Here is a 17,501-nt window from a genome sequence, read left to right on the forward strand (position 1 = left end):
TTGTTTTTGGAGGGATGTGAAAATTGGGAAGGATTATATCGCAGCAAAATATTCTGGATAAGACATTAATAATGTTTGGGTAGTATTTTTTTAGTTTTGTTTGAAAAAAAACGATATAAAATTATAAACGATTTTGAGGAGTTGTGTTAATATTTTTATTTTGATAATAAAAAATATAAATTTTAATGAATATAGATGCAGAGCGGAATAAAAGAACATAACAGAGTAGTGGGTTGTTAGTTTTGAAATTAGTAAAAAGTGATGATGTGATATAAAATAAAAATAATTTATATAAAAAAGTGAAAAAAGTTTTGTATTGTAGTGAATTTTTTTTATTTGAATAATAAAAAAAAAATTATTGATGTGATATAAAAAGTGAAAAAGTAAGAATGTTTTGATGTTGATTGGTAGTAGAAAATATAAAAAAGTGATAAAAAAAAAATTACATGAACAGTAACAGCATTATGTTGTTCTGTTCTGTAACCTATCAAACAAGCCCAATATCTTAACCATCAAGTTTGCATGTAATGGACTTTATTATTTTCTGTTGTAATTTTCAGTGTTTTGACTTGTACTGGAAAGAAATTGATGAATTGTAACGGAAAGTATGAAAGAAAGTAGAGTAATGTTATACGCACGGCTCTAGTCTTTGTATCTTTCAAAATGTCATGTGACTTTTAAAATTACTGTTGAATTTGAGATGATCATTATTGAATTTTGATCTAATTGTAATTTTAAAAGCCACGTGACATTTGGAAGGATACAAAAATGACTCTAGTCCTCCTTATAGAATTACAAATTTAAATATTATTTTGAATAAATGTTAGGGGAGAGGAAAATAAAAGACAGCTTTTTTTTAATAAAATAATGGAGAGGGAATCAAAATGGCTATGGTATATTTATTGTAACACTTCGATTTCTTTTTTTTGGGTTTTCTTTATTTTAAATAGCACTAAGAAAGCTTGTAGCATAATTTTTTTCAAAATATTTCCTATACTTAAATAAGATAATAAAATTTATATAGTTCATAAGAGCAACCAAATAAGCTAAAAGAACTGCAGACTGAATGTAATTATAAAAAGAAGTTGGCAACTTGCTTATACTAAGGATTTAGCCTAACGAAAGGAAAACAAACACCTAGTAATACGGTTAGTTTTTCACACTAAAACCGGGACAGATGCTTCTAAAGATGGAGACTGCAATTGGAAGGATGCCAAAGAGTGCAATGTGGAGCTGCTCCGAGCTGGTTGTCCTGACAGTAATCTGCCCACTTCGCTTGTCGTTCATTCCAACACGGATAGCCATTTTAGAACTCTGTCCGATGGAGAACTGAGAATGTAGATTGGCCAAGAGAGACATGTCACCTCTTGCTTTAACCAGAGAAATACCGAACGTGGACTGGTCCTGCCCTAAAGGGAAATCCTCATCCTTGAGGCGTACTTCCAAGTTTGCACCCAATGCTGTTTCATCTTGAGATCCGACAACTCCAGTACTTCCCACCAAAACCAACCGCTTTCCAACAGCAATCTGATTCTCGAATTTGAGTCCAGTGGCCACATTCCCATCTAAAAAAGTGACAGCCACCCCAGCAGTTGTTTTGTTAATATTGAAATATTTTACCTTGGTTTCTCCTCTTAGGATGTAGGCAAGCTGCTCTCCAATGGTCTGAATGCTGAACCTCGCCATAGTTGATTCATTTTCCCCATGCTTTGCTGCAACTGAGGAATCCAAGTACATGCTGAACTCTTTTTTATCCTTCATGATCTGAAACCCAAAACCAGCAGGAAATTTACCGGCAATCACAAGTTTTGTTTCAAGCATAATAGCATCATACCCAAGATCATGGTCCCATCCCTCGGTGCTTGGAATTGGTCTCACAAGAAGCTGATCAGATGCAGGCTCCAAAAGACGATACCTGAATGTAGGATGATCTGCATCAAAGGAAGGCGGGAGAACCGTGTCAGGTAAGGGAGCTGGCACATCCACTGGATTTCCATCCTCCTGGTCCTCGTCTTCCTCCATGGAAACATAATTGTTGCCACCATTTTTGCCTTTCTTCTTTATCTCCCTCAACCTTTTCAGCTGTTTTAACTGCTTCTTTTGAAGGAGCTTCACCCGATAATCATACTCCTCAAAATATGCTTTTCTTTGCTCCTTGCTGAGCTCAGCGATGTGAGATTTCCTCAGAGGCATGAATGGTGGAAGCTGGTCATACTCGTCCTCATCTTCTTCCTCAGAAACCGATAAATTCAACAACTCAGTATCTGAGTCTACATCATCACCTCCCTGATCACCAGAGAGTTTTGGATGCGCATGCGGCTGCAGGAGAGAAGCCAAGAAATAAGTTGGAGGTGGGAAGAGCCCAAATCGAAAAAGCTTTTGGTAATCAACTGTGTTTTGAGGTAGTAATATAGCAGTTGCTTCAGATAAGAACTTGATTGAGTAAAACATAAGTAATAAATGGGGTCTCCAAATAAGTCCATTGGGAAGCACTCTTTCCCCGGAACTGTTCTTTTGACACAATGGATGGTTCTCAACTAGGTACACTGGACACATGCAACTTCGATTCATCAATTGCTGATCACCAACTGCCTCATTGATGGACTTCTGAATAACATTGGATTGTTCACAAACAAATTTGTCGTAGCCAAGGGGTGACCTAGATTGTCCATCTGGGAGATCAGAAGCAGCATGAGTCAGAGTTACAACAGCATTTAACCATATCGATGAACCAAGAGAACTAGTAATTGACTTTAACAATGGAAAATCAATAAGCTCTCTATTCTGAGTGGTATCAAAACGATCTACGTAGAGGACAATGTCTGGAGGGAACTTCCTCAAAAACTTCTTGATCGATGCTAATATTTTCCAATTGATAGATTGTTCCATCGCAGAAGACCTAAAACCTGGTGTGTCAAGGAATCTTATCTTGATACCATGAATTGTTCCAACAATCTCTTTCACAGTTGTTGTGGTAGGTTCGAATGCACCAACCATCGCTTTTTCCTCACCAAAAATGGAATTAATAGTTGCACTCTTTCCCACACCAGTTTTGCCAAGCACCAGAACATTTAATGAGAAGTCTAAATCATCTTTACCCTCTGCTTCAAGTTGCATAGCCAGCCTCTTTGCGGTTGACTCAAGGCTAAATGTCTGACTAGAGTACCTCGTTGCATCCAGGACAAACCTATATAAAACTTTTGAAACTCTGAAATCTTCAGTCGAAATGTGTAGCCTCTGTACAAGCCTCAAGAATTTCACTCTTAGGAGTTGTATCTTCTCAATTTTCTTCTTTTCTTCTTCACTTAGGTTGTCCTCAAATTCACCCCCAGCTATTGGGCTGGGGCAATTTAGTCTAGGAGCAGGTCTCGGAGAATGGAATAAGGAATCTAAGCAAGTGGAATGCTCCTCTGAGTTAGCACCAGTTACTGCTTTCAGGGACGCCTCCAATGGAACAGAATTAAATAATTGCTTTCTTTCACCATCCCTATCTTCATCCACTTCCTCATCTGAGTCAATGACAATCTGTTCACCAACTCTTGAACGATCCTGAAGACCCTGCACTTCCTTATCAGAGGAAATTAGTCTCTGCTCAAATTCGTGCATCAATGTTTTGGCTGTTTCAGAGCTTCCCAAAATCAAACCTTGAGCATCTTCATCAGGCAGTGAACCTCTATTCCCTTCTAATACTCCTTTTATTGTGTCTGGATCAATATTTGCTTCATCTTTTTTCACTTGTTTCAGTTCATATGCCACATTGGAGCTCAGTATCACAGATTCAGAAGAATTAGAATGAGTAAGTTCATTTCCCTCAGGCCCATCGCTAAGGGATTCAACTTGGGTGGAAGCTGTGGCATCATGGAATCCAACTCCCAAGTCAATTCCGGGCTGCAATTTGCTTTCTATTTTCTCACTATGACTCCCGTTGTCAAGATCAAAACTTCCACTAACATCAAGTCTGCTGCTTCCACTGTTTTGGCTAAACATAGGTTCTTTTGCCACATATTTGAAACTTTCCTCCACTTCAGGACTCGATTCCAGGAGGTTAGGTTCCATGGTCGCAGCAAAACCATTTCTTACACTCTGCTTCTCTAGCTGAGTGACAACTCTATTTCCTTTACACAAATTGGAATGAATACAATCTTCAGTATCTGAGCTTAGTACATCACTTTCATTGATTGTAATAGAAGTTTCTTCCATCACTTCATTGGCCTCTTCAGCATCTGCCACTGTTTCCCTCTGGTTTGAGGATTTCATGGTTACCCCACCATCCTCGTTCAGTCCAACAATCTCTCGCTGCCCTCCATCCGCAGCATTCAATTCAATCTCCTCCTTGTCTACTCCTTTTTCTTCACCAGAATGCTTAGCATCCTCATCCAACTTCCCATTTTTCTCCATAACATACTCCCCATTTGCAATCAAAGACTCGACATTAGCCACCTCTGCAGCACCAAGACCCATGTCTTGACTCACTTCAGCCGATGCAGTATCCTCACCAGGCCTCTCCACAATCAATGCCTTCTCCATTCCAACACCCAAAACCCCATTTTGTGCTTCAACAACTTTATCAACCTCCACAACTTTGACCTCCAACGGAGGCTCAGATTGTTTGACAGTTATAGAATCCCTCCAGTCCACCAACTCATTCTTGTCAACGCCCAGTGCCGTAATTCTAGGAGAACCATCAATCTTCTCTAATACCTCAAAACCCGGAACTCTCACTGTGCCCAAAAACCCACTATCTTCATCAACTTCACCCACGATTTCCTCCTCCTCCTCCTCATCATCATCATCCATAGATAACTGAGCTTTGGGCATAATCCGGTTCAAGTTGGGACTATCCACCAAAACAGGCTCAACAACAGGGCCATATTCACCGCTCTCTTCCTCGTCTTCTATAGAACTTTCTAAGCTTCTCCTATCTGGGTATGCCACAAAAGGCCTCAAAGGTTCAAAATTTTCACTCACTTCCAAGGTTTCCTCATCCGGCTCTGCAACCAATGGCCTCTCCGACGCCGACTCAAACTCCTCCCCAGTCAGAAAGCGTTCGTCAGACTCATACCCATTGTAACCACCACCACCACTACTACTACTACTACTGGTACTAAACGTTTTGTGACCAACGGATTCAGAATCAGAATCAGAATCAAGGGTAGGAGGAGCTCGGATAGGAAGAGAACCTGTTGGCGCTGAGGATGAACTGGAAAGCGCGCGCTTATATGGGTAGGCCTGGACTACTAATGGGGTCGGTTGCGAGGCGTAAGAAGGGACATAAACCTTTGACTCCATGCCTCTCTGAGCTTTGATTTTTCCTGTTTCCAAACCCAACGAAAAACACAAGCAGAAGCCAAGGCAATATGTTGAACGGTCGGTAATACTTTTCTTGTCTTATTGGGGTTTTTCTTTTTCGTTTTGTGAGCTTTTTTATGCGCCGTTTTAGAGTTAGCACTGTTGGGAGTGGGGTTGAGTTTGGACCGTTCGTTCGGCTGGGGCTGGGTTTTGGCGTGGAGGTTGTGAGAGAGCCACACACGAGCCTCGTGGACCGTTGTGATTTGTGGGTTAGACTCGGATAATCCCTCTTGGTAGGATTCGGCGGATTTCGCTAAATTTATTATTGGACTACAACCTTACATGTCTCCTTCTCACCTTCTCTCTGCTGAAAACAAAACTCCTATCGAGTATTTCAAGCGAGACAAACCAATTATGACCACAGAAAACATAAAGTTATATTTTGGACAAAAATACATATTTTCACTCAAACTATTATTTAATTAGTCAATATTTTTCCTCCCAGCCCCAAATTATTAATTTGTGTCATTATCCCCCAATACTAACAAAAAGATAAAAATGATCTTAAATTTTTTCATAAGACAAACATGTCCTTATAAATTTTAAAATATATATATATATATATATATATATATATATATGAAAAGCCAGTTTTTTATTTATCTTTTTAACTTTTTTTAATTTTTAATTTTTTGTTTATTTTAGAATTTTTAGTTTTTTTAGTTTTTTTTTTTTTTTTTACATATAATTTTAAGAATTTTTCTAGTTTTATGAAGGGTATTTTTATCATTTTGAGTACATTGACATTTTTTGATAGTGCAAAAAGTGCATTGACAATTGAATGGCAGCTTAAATGGGATATATGTACTTTTTTTTTTATATTTTATATATACTCCCGGACAAATGTTATATTTATATATAAAACCGAAGTTGAGGCCGTATAGAAAGAACAAAGGTGATTTTCAACTAAGAGCATTTTCAATAAATTAGTCAAAACTTTACCTGAATTTTAGTTAGAGAATATTTTTTTTTTCTATTTTAGCTAGTCCCGTCGCAAAAGCACCACATATAAGACTCTTTCGATCTTTCTCTACTCTATTTAAATATTTTTTTTTCTTACTTGGCCTTTAAAACAAAGTATTCCATGAACCCTTTTATGTTTTGTAATGTCTTTCGAATATCAAAACCCTCTTTTACACTAGATCTCTCTTTTTTCTGTCCTAAATTCAACGAGTAACGTTTCTTGCACAGTTAGTTTTTCTTTTATTTTTATTTTTATTTAGGGATAATTGCACCGTTGGTCCCTGTAGTATACCATAATTATTTTTCACTCTCTATGGTTTAAAAAGTTCATGGGAGGTCCTTCTGATATGCAATAATTACAAATCGATCCCTGGCGTCAAATTCTGTTAAAATTTTTAATAGATTCCGTCAAATGTCACGTCAGTGCCACGTGTCGTCATCTTATTGGTGACACGTGGCGCTGACATGTCTAATTTTAATAAAATAATATAAATTTATTAAAAAATAAATAAAAAATACTTATTTTTTTTTAAAAACAAAAAAAAAAAAAAAAAACAAAAATGGGGAAAGGGGGTGGCCAAAGGGGTGGCCGCGCGCCACCCCCTGCAGCCACTGGGGGTGGCGCGCGGCCACCCCCAGTGGCTGGGGGCGGCCAGGCCACCCCTTCAGCTTTTTTTTTTTTTTTTTTTGAATTTTTTGAATTTTTTTTTTTATAAAAAAATAAGTATTTTTATTTATTTTTTAATAAATTTATATTTTTTTATTACGGTAGACACGTGTCGCCATCTTATTGGCGACACGTGGCGCTGACGTGGCATTTGACGGAATCTGTTAAAAATTTTAACAGAATTTGACGCCAGGGATCAATTTGTAATTATTGCATTTCACGAGGACCTCCCATGAACTTTTTAAACCATAGGGAGTGAAAAATAATTATGGTATACCACAGGGACCAACGGTGCAATTATCCCTTTTATTTATAAAAAAAAGTTTGTTGGGCATGCTTTGTGTACGAAGTGTGTACACAAAGTGTGCAAGAACATTACTCAAATTTAATATATTCTTTCTTTGCCTTTGAGCAATTGGTATGTCTATAGTACATTACAAGTCTTTGTTTTCCATTCTTCTGGTCAATAGACTCTATATTGCATAAAAATCTGGGAAGAAATGTGCTTGGTGTCGTTTATAATTTATATCTCTTGTAGTTTTGCTCTAAGTAATTCTACGAGTCATTTTTATGTCCCTTTAATAATAATGTGACTTTTAAAATTACTATTTAATCAAAATTCAATAGTGATCAATCAAGTAATTCTAGAAATCATACACATGTCCATCTAATAATGATGTAACTTTTTTTTTTTAAGAGAAAAACTCATATATTGCTCATCAAAAGAAGCCAGATTCGACTGTTACAATATGTTGGATATAAGAGGGAGGTTCCCCCATCCAAACATTATTAAGACTGAACTGAATGGAAGACTTGGCAAGCACATGAGCAGCTTGGTTTGCATTCCTGTTCGTATAACACACCTCTACATGATGGAAAGACTGCAATTGATCTCTTATAGAACCAATTATATGGCCAAATCTGCTCAAGCACTAGGTCACCTCATTAATCCCCAACACCACTATCTTTGAATCACCTTCCAACACAAAGTTAGAAAATCCCAAATCCCAGCAAAACACCGTTGCTCGCCACGCTCCTAGTGCCTCAGCTGTCGTTGGGTCTATAACATGGGGTATCACCATCGTCATAGCAGCAACACATTGCCCCATTTCATTCTGAATCACCACCATAATCCCCATCTGTTGACACTCTCGAGCTATAGCTATATCCCAATTCACCTTGACCATACCCGGCGAAGGTTTCTGCCAAGGCGTGTCAGTATTGTTCCTCAAGGTAGGCCTTGATGATGGGTTGCGATTAGCCTTACTGTACTCCTCAACATTCTAGGTAGCCTTAACAACCAGAGTTTTTGGAGTAGAGAAACTATCTTGGAAAACCAATTCATTTCGACGAAGACATATAAGTCGGGCTATTGTTAGAGCCTCAATGAACTCCTCATTCTCAAGAGTCAAACTTAGAAGCTTTAGAAGATCCAGCCTGTTAATTGGGGAGATCGCTAATTTCTGGATTCGCCAGCTACATTATTGCCAAACTGCAGTGGAGGAGGGGCACTCCCAAATGATGTGGCTTATAGTCTCAATAGCAGACTTGCATATAGGGCAACATGGATCATCACCAATGCATCTACTGACTAGGTTTGCCTTCGTTGGAAGCAGATTTGCTCCCACTTTCCAAGCAAAATTCTTCAACATTGCAAGCACCTTGAGATTCCAAATGATCTTCCAGATACCCTATTGTTCCCCAGCCCGTGAGCATTCTCCTCCTTCTTGCTCCCTCCTAGCCATCTCCATCTAGTAGGCACTCCTCACACTGAAGCAGCCGTGAGTAGTTCCTTTCCAAAAAAGTCTGTCTGGTTGGCTCATGGAGCTGCTCGGGAGGCCAAAAAATCTGTGCAGCAACAGCCTTAGTGAAAAGTGATTGGATCATATTAGTACCCCACCACCCGGTATTCCTGCTGATTAGTGACTGTACCAAAGCTTCTCTTGGCAATCCACTTTCTTCGGAAAAAACGGGATGAAAGGGTGGTTTTGGCAATCAGTGGTCTTCCCAAATCTCTGCCTTCTCTCCATTACCCACCCTCCATAGCAACCCCCTTTCCAAGACATCCCTTGCCTTAAAGATATTGCACCATGCATAAGAAGGGTTTCTCCCTAATGAAGCCTGCATAAACTCGCAGAAGGAAAAATATTTTTCCTTAAGAACTCTGGCCACCAAGGAGTCTGGTTGCTGGATAAGGCGCCATCCATGTTTCACCAGTAAAGCCAAATTGAATACCTCCACATCTTTGAACCCCATACCTCCTTTAGTTTTCGGATGTCCCATCTTTTTCCAACTTATCCAGTGATACTTCTTCTCCTTTTGCATATGCCCCCACCAGAAATTGCTCATGAGAGTATTAAGTTGTTTACATAAGGAAGTTGGGAGGAGGAACACCCTCATGCAGTAAGTGGGGATAGCCTGAATCACTGCCTTTAACAGAACTTCCTTACCCCCTTGAGATAGGAACTTTTCCTTCCACCCATCCACTTTCTTCTTCACTTTACATAGAATACTAGCCAAAGCCTCGTTCTTTGATCTGCCAATCAAATAGGGTAATCCCAGGTATGTGTCATAGCTATCCGAAGAAGAAATCCCCACTTAGGAGTATATAAAATCTCTGAAAGTTCTCCCTGTATTTCTACTAAAAAAAATGGCAGTTTTAGAACAATTAATTTGCTGACCAGAGGCACGTTCATACCTTTTAATCAATTCCATACTCGAGCACCATTCGTTGAAGTTAGCCCTGCAGAAAATAAGGCTATCATCTGCGAAGAAAATGTGAGTTAATCCTGGTGCCCCCCAACAGCTATTGGAATACCACTAATAGTCCCAATGGTCTCGGCTTTCTGCAAGAGAGAACTGAGACCTTATGCACAAAGGAGAAAGATGTAAGGGGAGAGGGGATCCCCCTGCCTAATCCCCCTAGTCGACCGAAAATTTTCTTGTGGAATCCCATTCACCAACACTGAGTATGACACTGATGACACACACTTCATTATCAAATCTATCCATACTTTCGCAAACCCCAACCTCCTCATTGTTGCTTCCAGATGACCCCACTCCACTCAATCGTATGCCTTGCTCATGTCCAATTTGATTGCCATGAACCCCTTTTTACCCCTCATTCTCGTAGGCATGGTGTGGAGTGCTTCATAAGCCACGATGACATTATCTGAGATCAACCGACCTGGAACGAAAGCACTTTGCTAAGGAGAGATGATTCCTAGCAACACCTTTTTAAGCCTATTTGCTAGCACCTTTGCAATGATCTTGTAAAGAACATTACAAAGGCTAATAGGACGATAATGAGTAACATCACCAGCTTGGGACAGTTTTGGGATTAAAGTAATAAATGTGGAATTCAGAGAGGGATCAAACAAACCTAAGTTCAGGAAATCTAGAACCACTTTCCTTACTGAATCACCTACTATTGCCCAATGTTGTTGGTAAAAGCAAACCCCAAACCCGTCCGGTCCTGGTGCTTTCAGAGGTTGCATCTGTGAGAGAGCATTGTACACTTCCTCAAGGAGAAAACGGCTTGTCAGGACATTGTTCATCTCTTGTGTGACCCGGGGTTACACCACTTCTAAGAGCTCCTGGAGACCCTCTGAACCAGTAGAAGAGAACAGGTTCTGAAAGTAGGATGAGAAGGCTCTTCCTATTTCTTCTTAGGATGTCCAGCAGTTGCCTTCAGTATCCTTAATTTTCTTAATGGTGTTGGACTTTCTTCTTTGATTGGCCCAAGCGTGGAAAAACTTTGTGCTTCGATCTCCATCCTTGTACTAATGTCATTTAGCACGCAGTCTCCACCTTATGTCCTCCATTTCCATGAGCTGGTTGAGCTCCTCCTGAAGCATTTTAATATTCTCCAAGTTCCCTTGGTGCTTATTCCTCTGTAATTGCTCCAAATTCCTAGTTAATCGGCTTATAGAAACATCCAGAGCGCCATACTTTGCCGAGCTCCAGCTGGTAAGGGCCTTACTGCATGAGTTCAGTTTTGACAAAACTCCTCCCATGGTAACCCTATCATCCCCGCCCCTGTCCCAAGCTTCTTTGATGACCTGGGCGCATTCCTCATCTACATTCCAATATGCTTCAAATTTGAACGATTTCGGTCTTCATTGCTTGGGAGGAGTGGAAGAGAACCGCAACCAAAGAGGTTTATGACCTGACGTGCGAGTGGCCAAGACCTCCACTTCAAAGAAAGGAAAATGGTTGGACCATCCAGGGGTTGCCAGAGCTCTGTTAAGACGTTCCTTAATAAACTCCAAAGAGTTCTTTTTATTGCTCCAGGTGTACTTAGAGCCAGAGAATCCCATGTCCCCTAGATTGCACTCCGACAAAGAATTCCTGAAACCTTCCAATTGCTGTTCCGGCCACCATAATCCCCCCACCTTCTCTGGTTGGACCATCCAGGGGTTGCCAGAGCTCTGTTAAGACGTTCCTTAATAAACTCCAAAGAGTTCCTTTTATTGCTCCAGGTGTACTTAGAGCTAGAGAATCCCATGTCCCCCAGATTGCACTCCGACAAAGAATTCCTGAAACCTTCCAATTGCTGTTCCGACCGCCATAATTCCCCCACCTTCTCCGAATTGTCCACAATCTCATTGAAATCACCGATGCAAAGCCATTCCTGGGGAGATAACGAACTCAAGTGTCTCAAGAGGTTCCAAGAATCTGGCCACTTATTTCGATTTGGATCGCCATAGAATCCAGTGAACTTCCAGGAATTATCCGATCCTTCCAAACTGATCTGAGCACAAATATGTCGGGTAGAATAATTCAGGACCTCAACTTCCCTTGAATTCATCCAAAAGAAAGCCAAACCCCCTCCTATACCTACAGGCTCCACCGTAAACAACCCTTCAAACCCAAGAGATACTCGTAAAGTTTGCATCTTCAAATTCCTCAAACGTGTTTCCATAAGAAATAGAAATGTGGGCTTCTTCTCCTTCACCAGTCGGCGAAGATCACGAACTGATCGAGGTCGCCCAAGACCTCGACAGTTCCAGCTCAGAAGACTCATGATGAAAAGGGGGGTTGCTCCGCAGCCACCGCCAAACCAAGATATGGCCCATTTCCATCAGAATCAGACTTTCTCTCTTTACGAGGAAGGGAAACCAACCTGTGATCCCCGCTGAATCTGAGTGCCTGCATTTCTCCTGTAGCACCTTGGTAACTTCCTTTCTTGTGGACTCCGGCTGAGAGCTTCGAGCAACTCTCTTCCAGTGGGTAAGACGGACCCCATCTGAACTCTTATTTGGGCTTCCTCGATTTGCAATAGGCTCAGGGTCCCCTGCCTCTTCACTTTGAGCGTTTGATCCCCCACCCTGCATTTTCCCCTTCTAAAAAGTATTTTGATCACCTTTGGGAGAGCTTCTAGGACCAATGATTTTTTACGTGGAACATACTTTTTGCATGGGGCAGGTTTTTTGGCACGTGGATTGGGCCTGGTGTCCTTCCCTAAAAAAGAAGATCCACCTGAGATGGGCTTTTCCTTTTCGTTGTGGACTTTTTCCACATAGCTTGGGCCCCCCACAAAAGTGGTTGGCCTAGACTTGTTTGAAAAAATATTCGTTTGATCCTCTAGTGGCAACGCACTCCTGCTACTTATGTCGCTCTTTGTCTTTGACGCATCTTCCCAAGATTGTTTTCCTTCTGAAAATCTCCTTTCCTTTCCTGAGGCCGACCAGCTGGACCGTTGAAAATTGGCCTGGATCCTCCTTCCAGATTTTTCGGCTGCGTTGGTGTACCATAATGATCATTTCCTTTTGCATTTTTGCTTTCCTTTCTGGGAACCTCATCCGCCTGAAACTCCCTCTTCTGCGTTTCGTCAGTTGATTACTTCGGTCTCTCTGGACGGATTCCTTCTAAACCCCGCCCAAAATCATCTGCACGCAGCCATGCTCCCCATGCCGGCGATCCTTCATTATATAACTTTTAAAATCACCATTGGACTTGTAATCGATCAATATTGAATTTTTTGATCAAATGATGATATTAAAAATCACATCATTATTAGAAGGACATATGTATGACGTCTAGAATTACTCTGATCAATCACAAGTCCAATAGTAATTTTAAAACTACATCATTATTGAAGAGACACAAAAAAAACTTTTAACATTATTTGTCTCGTCTTGCTATCAGTCCAAGATATATATATATATATATATACAGTGGCAGACCCAAGTAATTGACATTGCAGGGGCCAATAAATATAATTTAAAATAGAAATTGAATAATTCGTAACACAATGTGTATCACAAAAGTAAATTATAAAAATTCATTATAAAAATTCATTATAAATATGTGCCAAAATTAATATATTGGCAACAAAAACATGTTGGCACTAGTACAAAAAGACAGAAATATAAAGTGTTCAAAAACCTAGTTTACGTCCTTTTAGAGAAACAAAATCATCAAGTATCGAATCTAAATTGAAGCTCTCAGCAATTTCCCTTTCAATATACACAACTAAACTATTTGCAAGAAATTCATCTTCCATTTTGTTGCGAAGTCTTGTTTTAACAATTTTCATAGCTGAGAAGGCTCGTTCGATAGTCGCTGTAGACACTGGAAGAGTCAAAACAAGACGAATCAATCTATCAATAAGATAGTATGTCTTTGATTTTCCTGTCTATACCAATCCTTGACATAATTCTGTAACGGAAGACAAATTTTGCAACTTCAAATCATTATGCACATCAAGTTCAAAATACTTCAACTGGAATCCCAAATTAATTTTCTTCTGCTCAGAAAAATCAAAAAGATAATACACCTCTGTAAACTACATATATCATCAATTTTAAATGATTTATAACCATCCTTTGGATCCAAAGCTAAGCTAAGTGTCAAAAGTTTGATTGCCCTTTCACTAAACCTACAATTAAGCTCTTGTAGTTGAAAGTCTATAGCAGCATTGAATATGTCAAAATGATAATGATGCTCCACTGTAATGTGATTTCGTTGATTATGACATCGACCTTCAATATAACGAGTACTTAAGTCTGGGATGTCAATTTCAAATTTCCTGGAGAAAGAGACAACACTCTCAAGCAATTTCTCCCAATCATCATCTCTCAGCTTTTGGATAATTTTGTTTTGCAGTAGAAACTGAATTAATAGCATTCAAAATGTCTTGAGATTTTTGCTGCAAAGCTTGACAAAGAACATCAGTGATACCCATGATTTCCTTCATCAAATGTAAAATAAAAATGAATTCGAAGGATGTAACAATTTTATAAGCAGCATTAGCATCTCCCCGTTGAGAGTAATTAGCTCATTCTCTTCTAATTATTTCAAGCACCGAACAAGTAGCATCAAACATACTTATTAGGCTGCAAATAGAATTATAATGAGAACCCCAACGAGTATCACCAGCTCGTTTCAAAGTGCCAATTTGGTTAGCTCATTTTCCAGTTTCAAGATCACCAATAGCTCGCATATGTGCAATTTTTTCTGCTTGAGCAGCTTGTAGTTGATCGTGACGTTTACATGAAGCACCAACCATATTGATAATGAAATTCAAATTTGTGAAGAACTCATGAACATAAACCACTTCTCTAGATGCAGCAACTAATGCTAATTGCAATCGGTGAGTAAAACAATGAACATAGTATGCATAAGGACAATCATTAAGAAATAATGCCTGCAATCCTTTTCATTCACCACGCATATTGCTAGCACCGTCATATCCTTGTCCACGAATATTTTGAATGTCAAGTTCATGATGAGAAAGAACATCAGATATTTTATTCTTGAGAGTCAATGCCGATGTCTCAAAGAACAGCGTCTTTGATTCTGCAAGGAGAAGCGTCTTCGTCTTCTACCCCAAAAGATAAAACAAGCCCGTAGGCTAAAAGAAAGATAAAACTCCGCAGAGTATTTGAGAGAGAATTCTCTGATTTTATAACAATTCAATTGATTCTGAGTTTTACATAATAAGCAAGCTTATTTATAGAAGATAAATACTTGTAGAAAAAGTAAACCTATCCCTAGTAGTAAAAGTAAACCTTTCCTAATACCAATAGTAAACCTTATTCTAGTAGTAAAAGTAAAACTTATTCTAAAAGGAAAAGAAATACATAAAGCAAATCTAGTCCTAATGAGTAAAGGAAATAAAATCTTAATTCTAATAAGGAAATAAAATAAAATAAACTATTGGTTTGACGATCAAGTCTTTCCTTTTGTATTTCCATTGTCTGCAAACAGGTAAACTTCTAATCAAACGGCTCTGTTTCAATATTATTTTTGGCAACTCTTCTATTTTCGTTTAAACCGAAAATATTATTAAATTCCGTCCTACATCAAAAGGGAACATTTTTAATAGTGCATTTGGAGAAAGCAGTACTATTCCCTTCCCCTTCCTTGAATCTTGTATCTTGCCTCGCATCAAGGCAGCTTTGTATCATCTCTTCTTCGAATCAATATAATCAAGTATGTTTATTACTTCGTCTTTCTCTTCACTATATGATTCTCCTTTATATTATGTTTTTGAATTATTTTGTTAAATTATTTTAAATCATTATCTTTCATCATCTTCTTTCATTATCTTCATAATACTCATTATCTTCATTATTATACTGTCTTCCTCTTAGTGCTATCACCTGGGTGAGTTTATGGTATCAGAGCCAAGGGTGAGTAGAGAGAGGGTTCAGAGTTTGCGATAATATTCCGAGTCGTAGGTGGTCGGTCCGAACTGCTAGCGTTGGTTTAGCGTGAGTCCGTTGGTCAGCCCGGTTAGCCAGGAGAGCGTTTAGGGTGGTCCCGGCAGTGGTCCCGATAGAGTTCGAATTGATTATTGAAAACTTAGAGTATTAAAACAAATGATGGATTCGTTCTTTTTGAATTGGAAATTCTTTGCTTGAGTATACCTCCATATCCTATTTCTGAGGCATCAGTTTCAACAATTTTGAAAGTATTAGGAGAAGGAAGACCTAGACAAGGAAGGACTTTGACATGTTTTTTAACCTGTTTAACAACTTCTGTGTGTTGATTAGATCAAGGAGGAGGATCTTTTTGTAGTCGTTGATAAAGGGGTTTACAAATGATTCTAAGATTTTCATAATAATCAGAAATATAATTTAAGCTTCCTAGAAATCTTTGTAACTGATTTTTGTCTTTTATTTCATCAGGAAATTTATCCGCAAATTGTAATGACCTATTTATGGGGGTAATGGTATTTTGAACAATATTATGACCAAGAAAACGAATATTATTCTGAAATAAACTAATTTTAGTAGGTGAAACTACTAATCCATTATTCTTTATGATTTGGACAAAAGTATGTAAATGTTTCCAATGTTGTTCTATTGATTTGGAGAAAATTAAGACATCATCAATGTATACAATAGAGAAATTGGAAAAAGGAGTGAAAATATCATTCATAATATTTTGAAATTCACTAGGAGCATTTTTTAATCCAAAAGGCATGACATTCCATTCATAATGTCCAAAAGGAACTGTAAAAGCAGTTTTATATCTATCATTTTCATCTATTTGAATTTGCCAAAATCCACTCTTCATATCAAATTTTGAAAATACAGTAGCATCATATAATCTTGAAAGTAAATCTTTTTTATTGGATATCTTATCCATTTTAAGGCTTCATTCAAAGGTTTATAATTTATAACTAATCTAGGGACTCCTCCTTCCACCATTCATCAAACCATAAACGTAATTTTTTGATTTCATGAATTTTATCAAAGGTAAAAAACCAAGAATGTTGATAACGATTATTCTGAAAGAAAAAGGTATTATACCAAGCTTTTTGATAATCAAAATAATTATAAGTTTGAGGAACAAAGGGTTGAGTAAATCTTTTTCCCTGCCAAGGGTTATGACTCCACTGAGCAGGAGAAAGAACATTTTTAATAGTGCATTTGGAGAAAGCAATCCTTTTATGATCAGGATCATATTTGCAAGGGGTGTGTGATAGAAGGACTGATCCAGAGTCAACAAGTATGAATTCATAAAATTTTTTATTCTTATTTTGGTCTTCTGGCAGAAAATCCCATCCTGGTGGGAAGACTTTTGTGACTAATTCCCTAACATTTGGATGATTTAGAAGGTAAAGGAGGAAAATTTCCTAAGACAGTAAACTTATTCTGAGTTGGGACAACATTTGATGGGGAAGTGAAAGAAGGGGTGCACCGATTGAGGCGGTGGCCGGCTGGCCTGGTAGGTACCATTTCTAGGTGACATAACCGCGCTTGGCGTGGCCTTATGATCCAGTAGTTTATGGTATCAGAGCCAGTTGTCCTGTGCTGTTAATACAGGCATATCATCCATGGGAACTCTCGCTTGTGACTGCGATCACCGAAGCAAGACTCTCCGACCATGGGTGACGGTGCACCGATTGAGGCGGTGGCCGGCTGGCCTGGTAGGTACCATTTCTAGGTGACATAACCGCGCTTGGTGTGGCCTTATGATCCAGTAGTTTATGAAAAACAGGTTTAAAGTAACAAGTCTTAATGATGATAAAAATATGAATAATACTACACAACAAGATAATAATCCT

At 38.8% G+C, this 17,501-nt stretch overlaps 1 protein-coding gene across 1 annotated transcript; it reads right to left on the minus strand.

Annotated features, from left to right (window-relative positions):
• Positions 1-1,047: 1,047 nt before the first annotated feature.
• Positions 1,048-5,443, minus strand: LOC133880422 (translocase of chloroplast 159, chloroplastic). The gene has a single exon (XM_062319374.1). The coding sequence runs from the start codon at positions 5,287-5,289 to the stop codon at positions 1,150-1,152; it is 4,140 nt and encodes a 1,379-aa protein (XP_062175358.1). The 5' UTR covers positions 5,290-5,443; the 3' UTR covers positions 1,048-1,149.
• Between the last annotated feature and the right edge of the window lie 12,058 nt (positions 5,444-17,501).

Source organism: Alnus glutinosa, chromosome 1, assembly GCF_958979055.1.
Source record: "Alnus glutinosa chromosome 1, dhAlnGlut1.1, whole genome shotgun sequence".
NCBI lineage: Eukaryota > Viridiplantae > Streptophyta > Magnoliopsida > Fagales > Betulaceae > Alnus > Alnus glutinosa.

Excerpts from the sequence above, each read along its gene's own strand:
- LOC133880422 (XM_062319374.1), bottom strand. The coding sequence starts at position 5,289 with ATGGAGTCAAAGGTTTATGTCCCTTCTTACGCCTCGCAACCGACCCCA.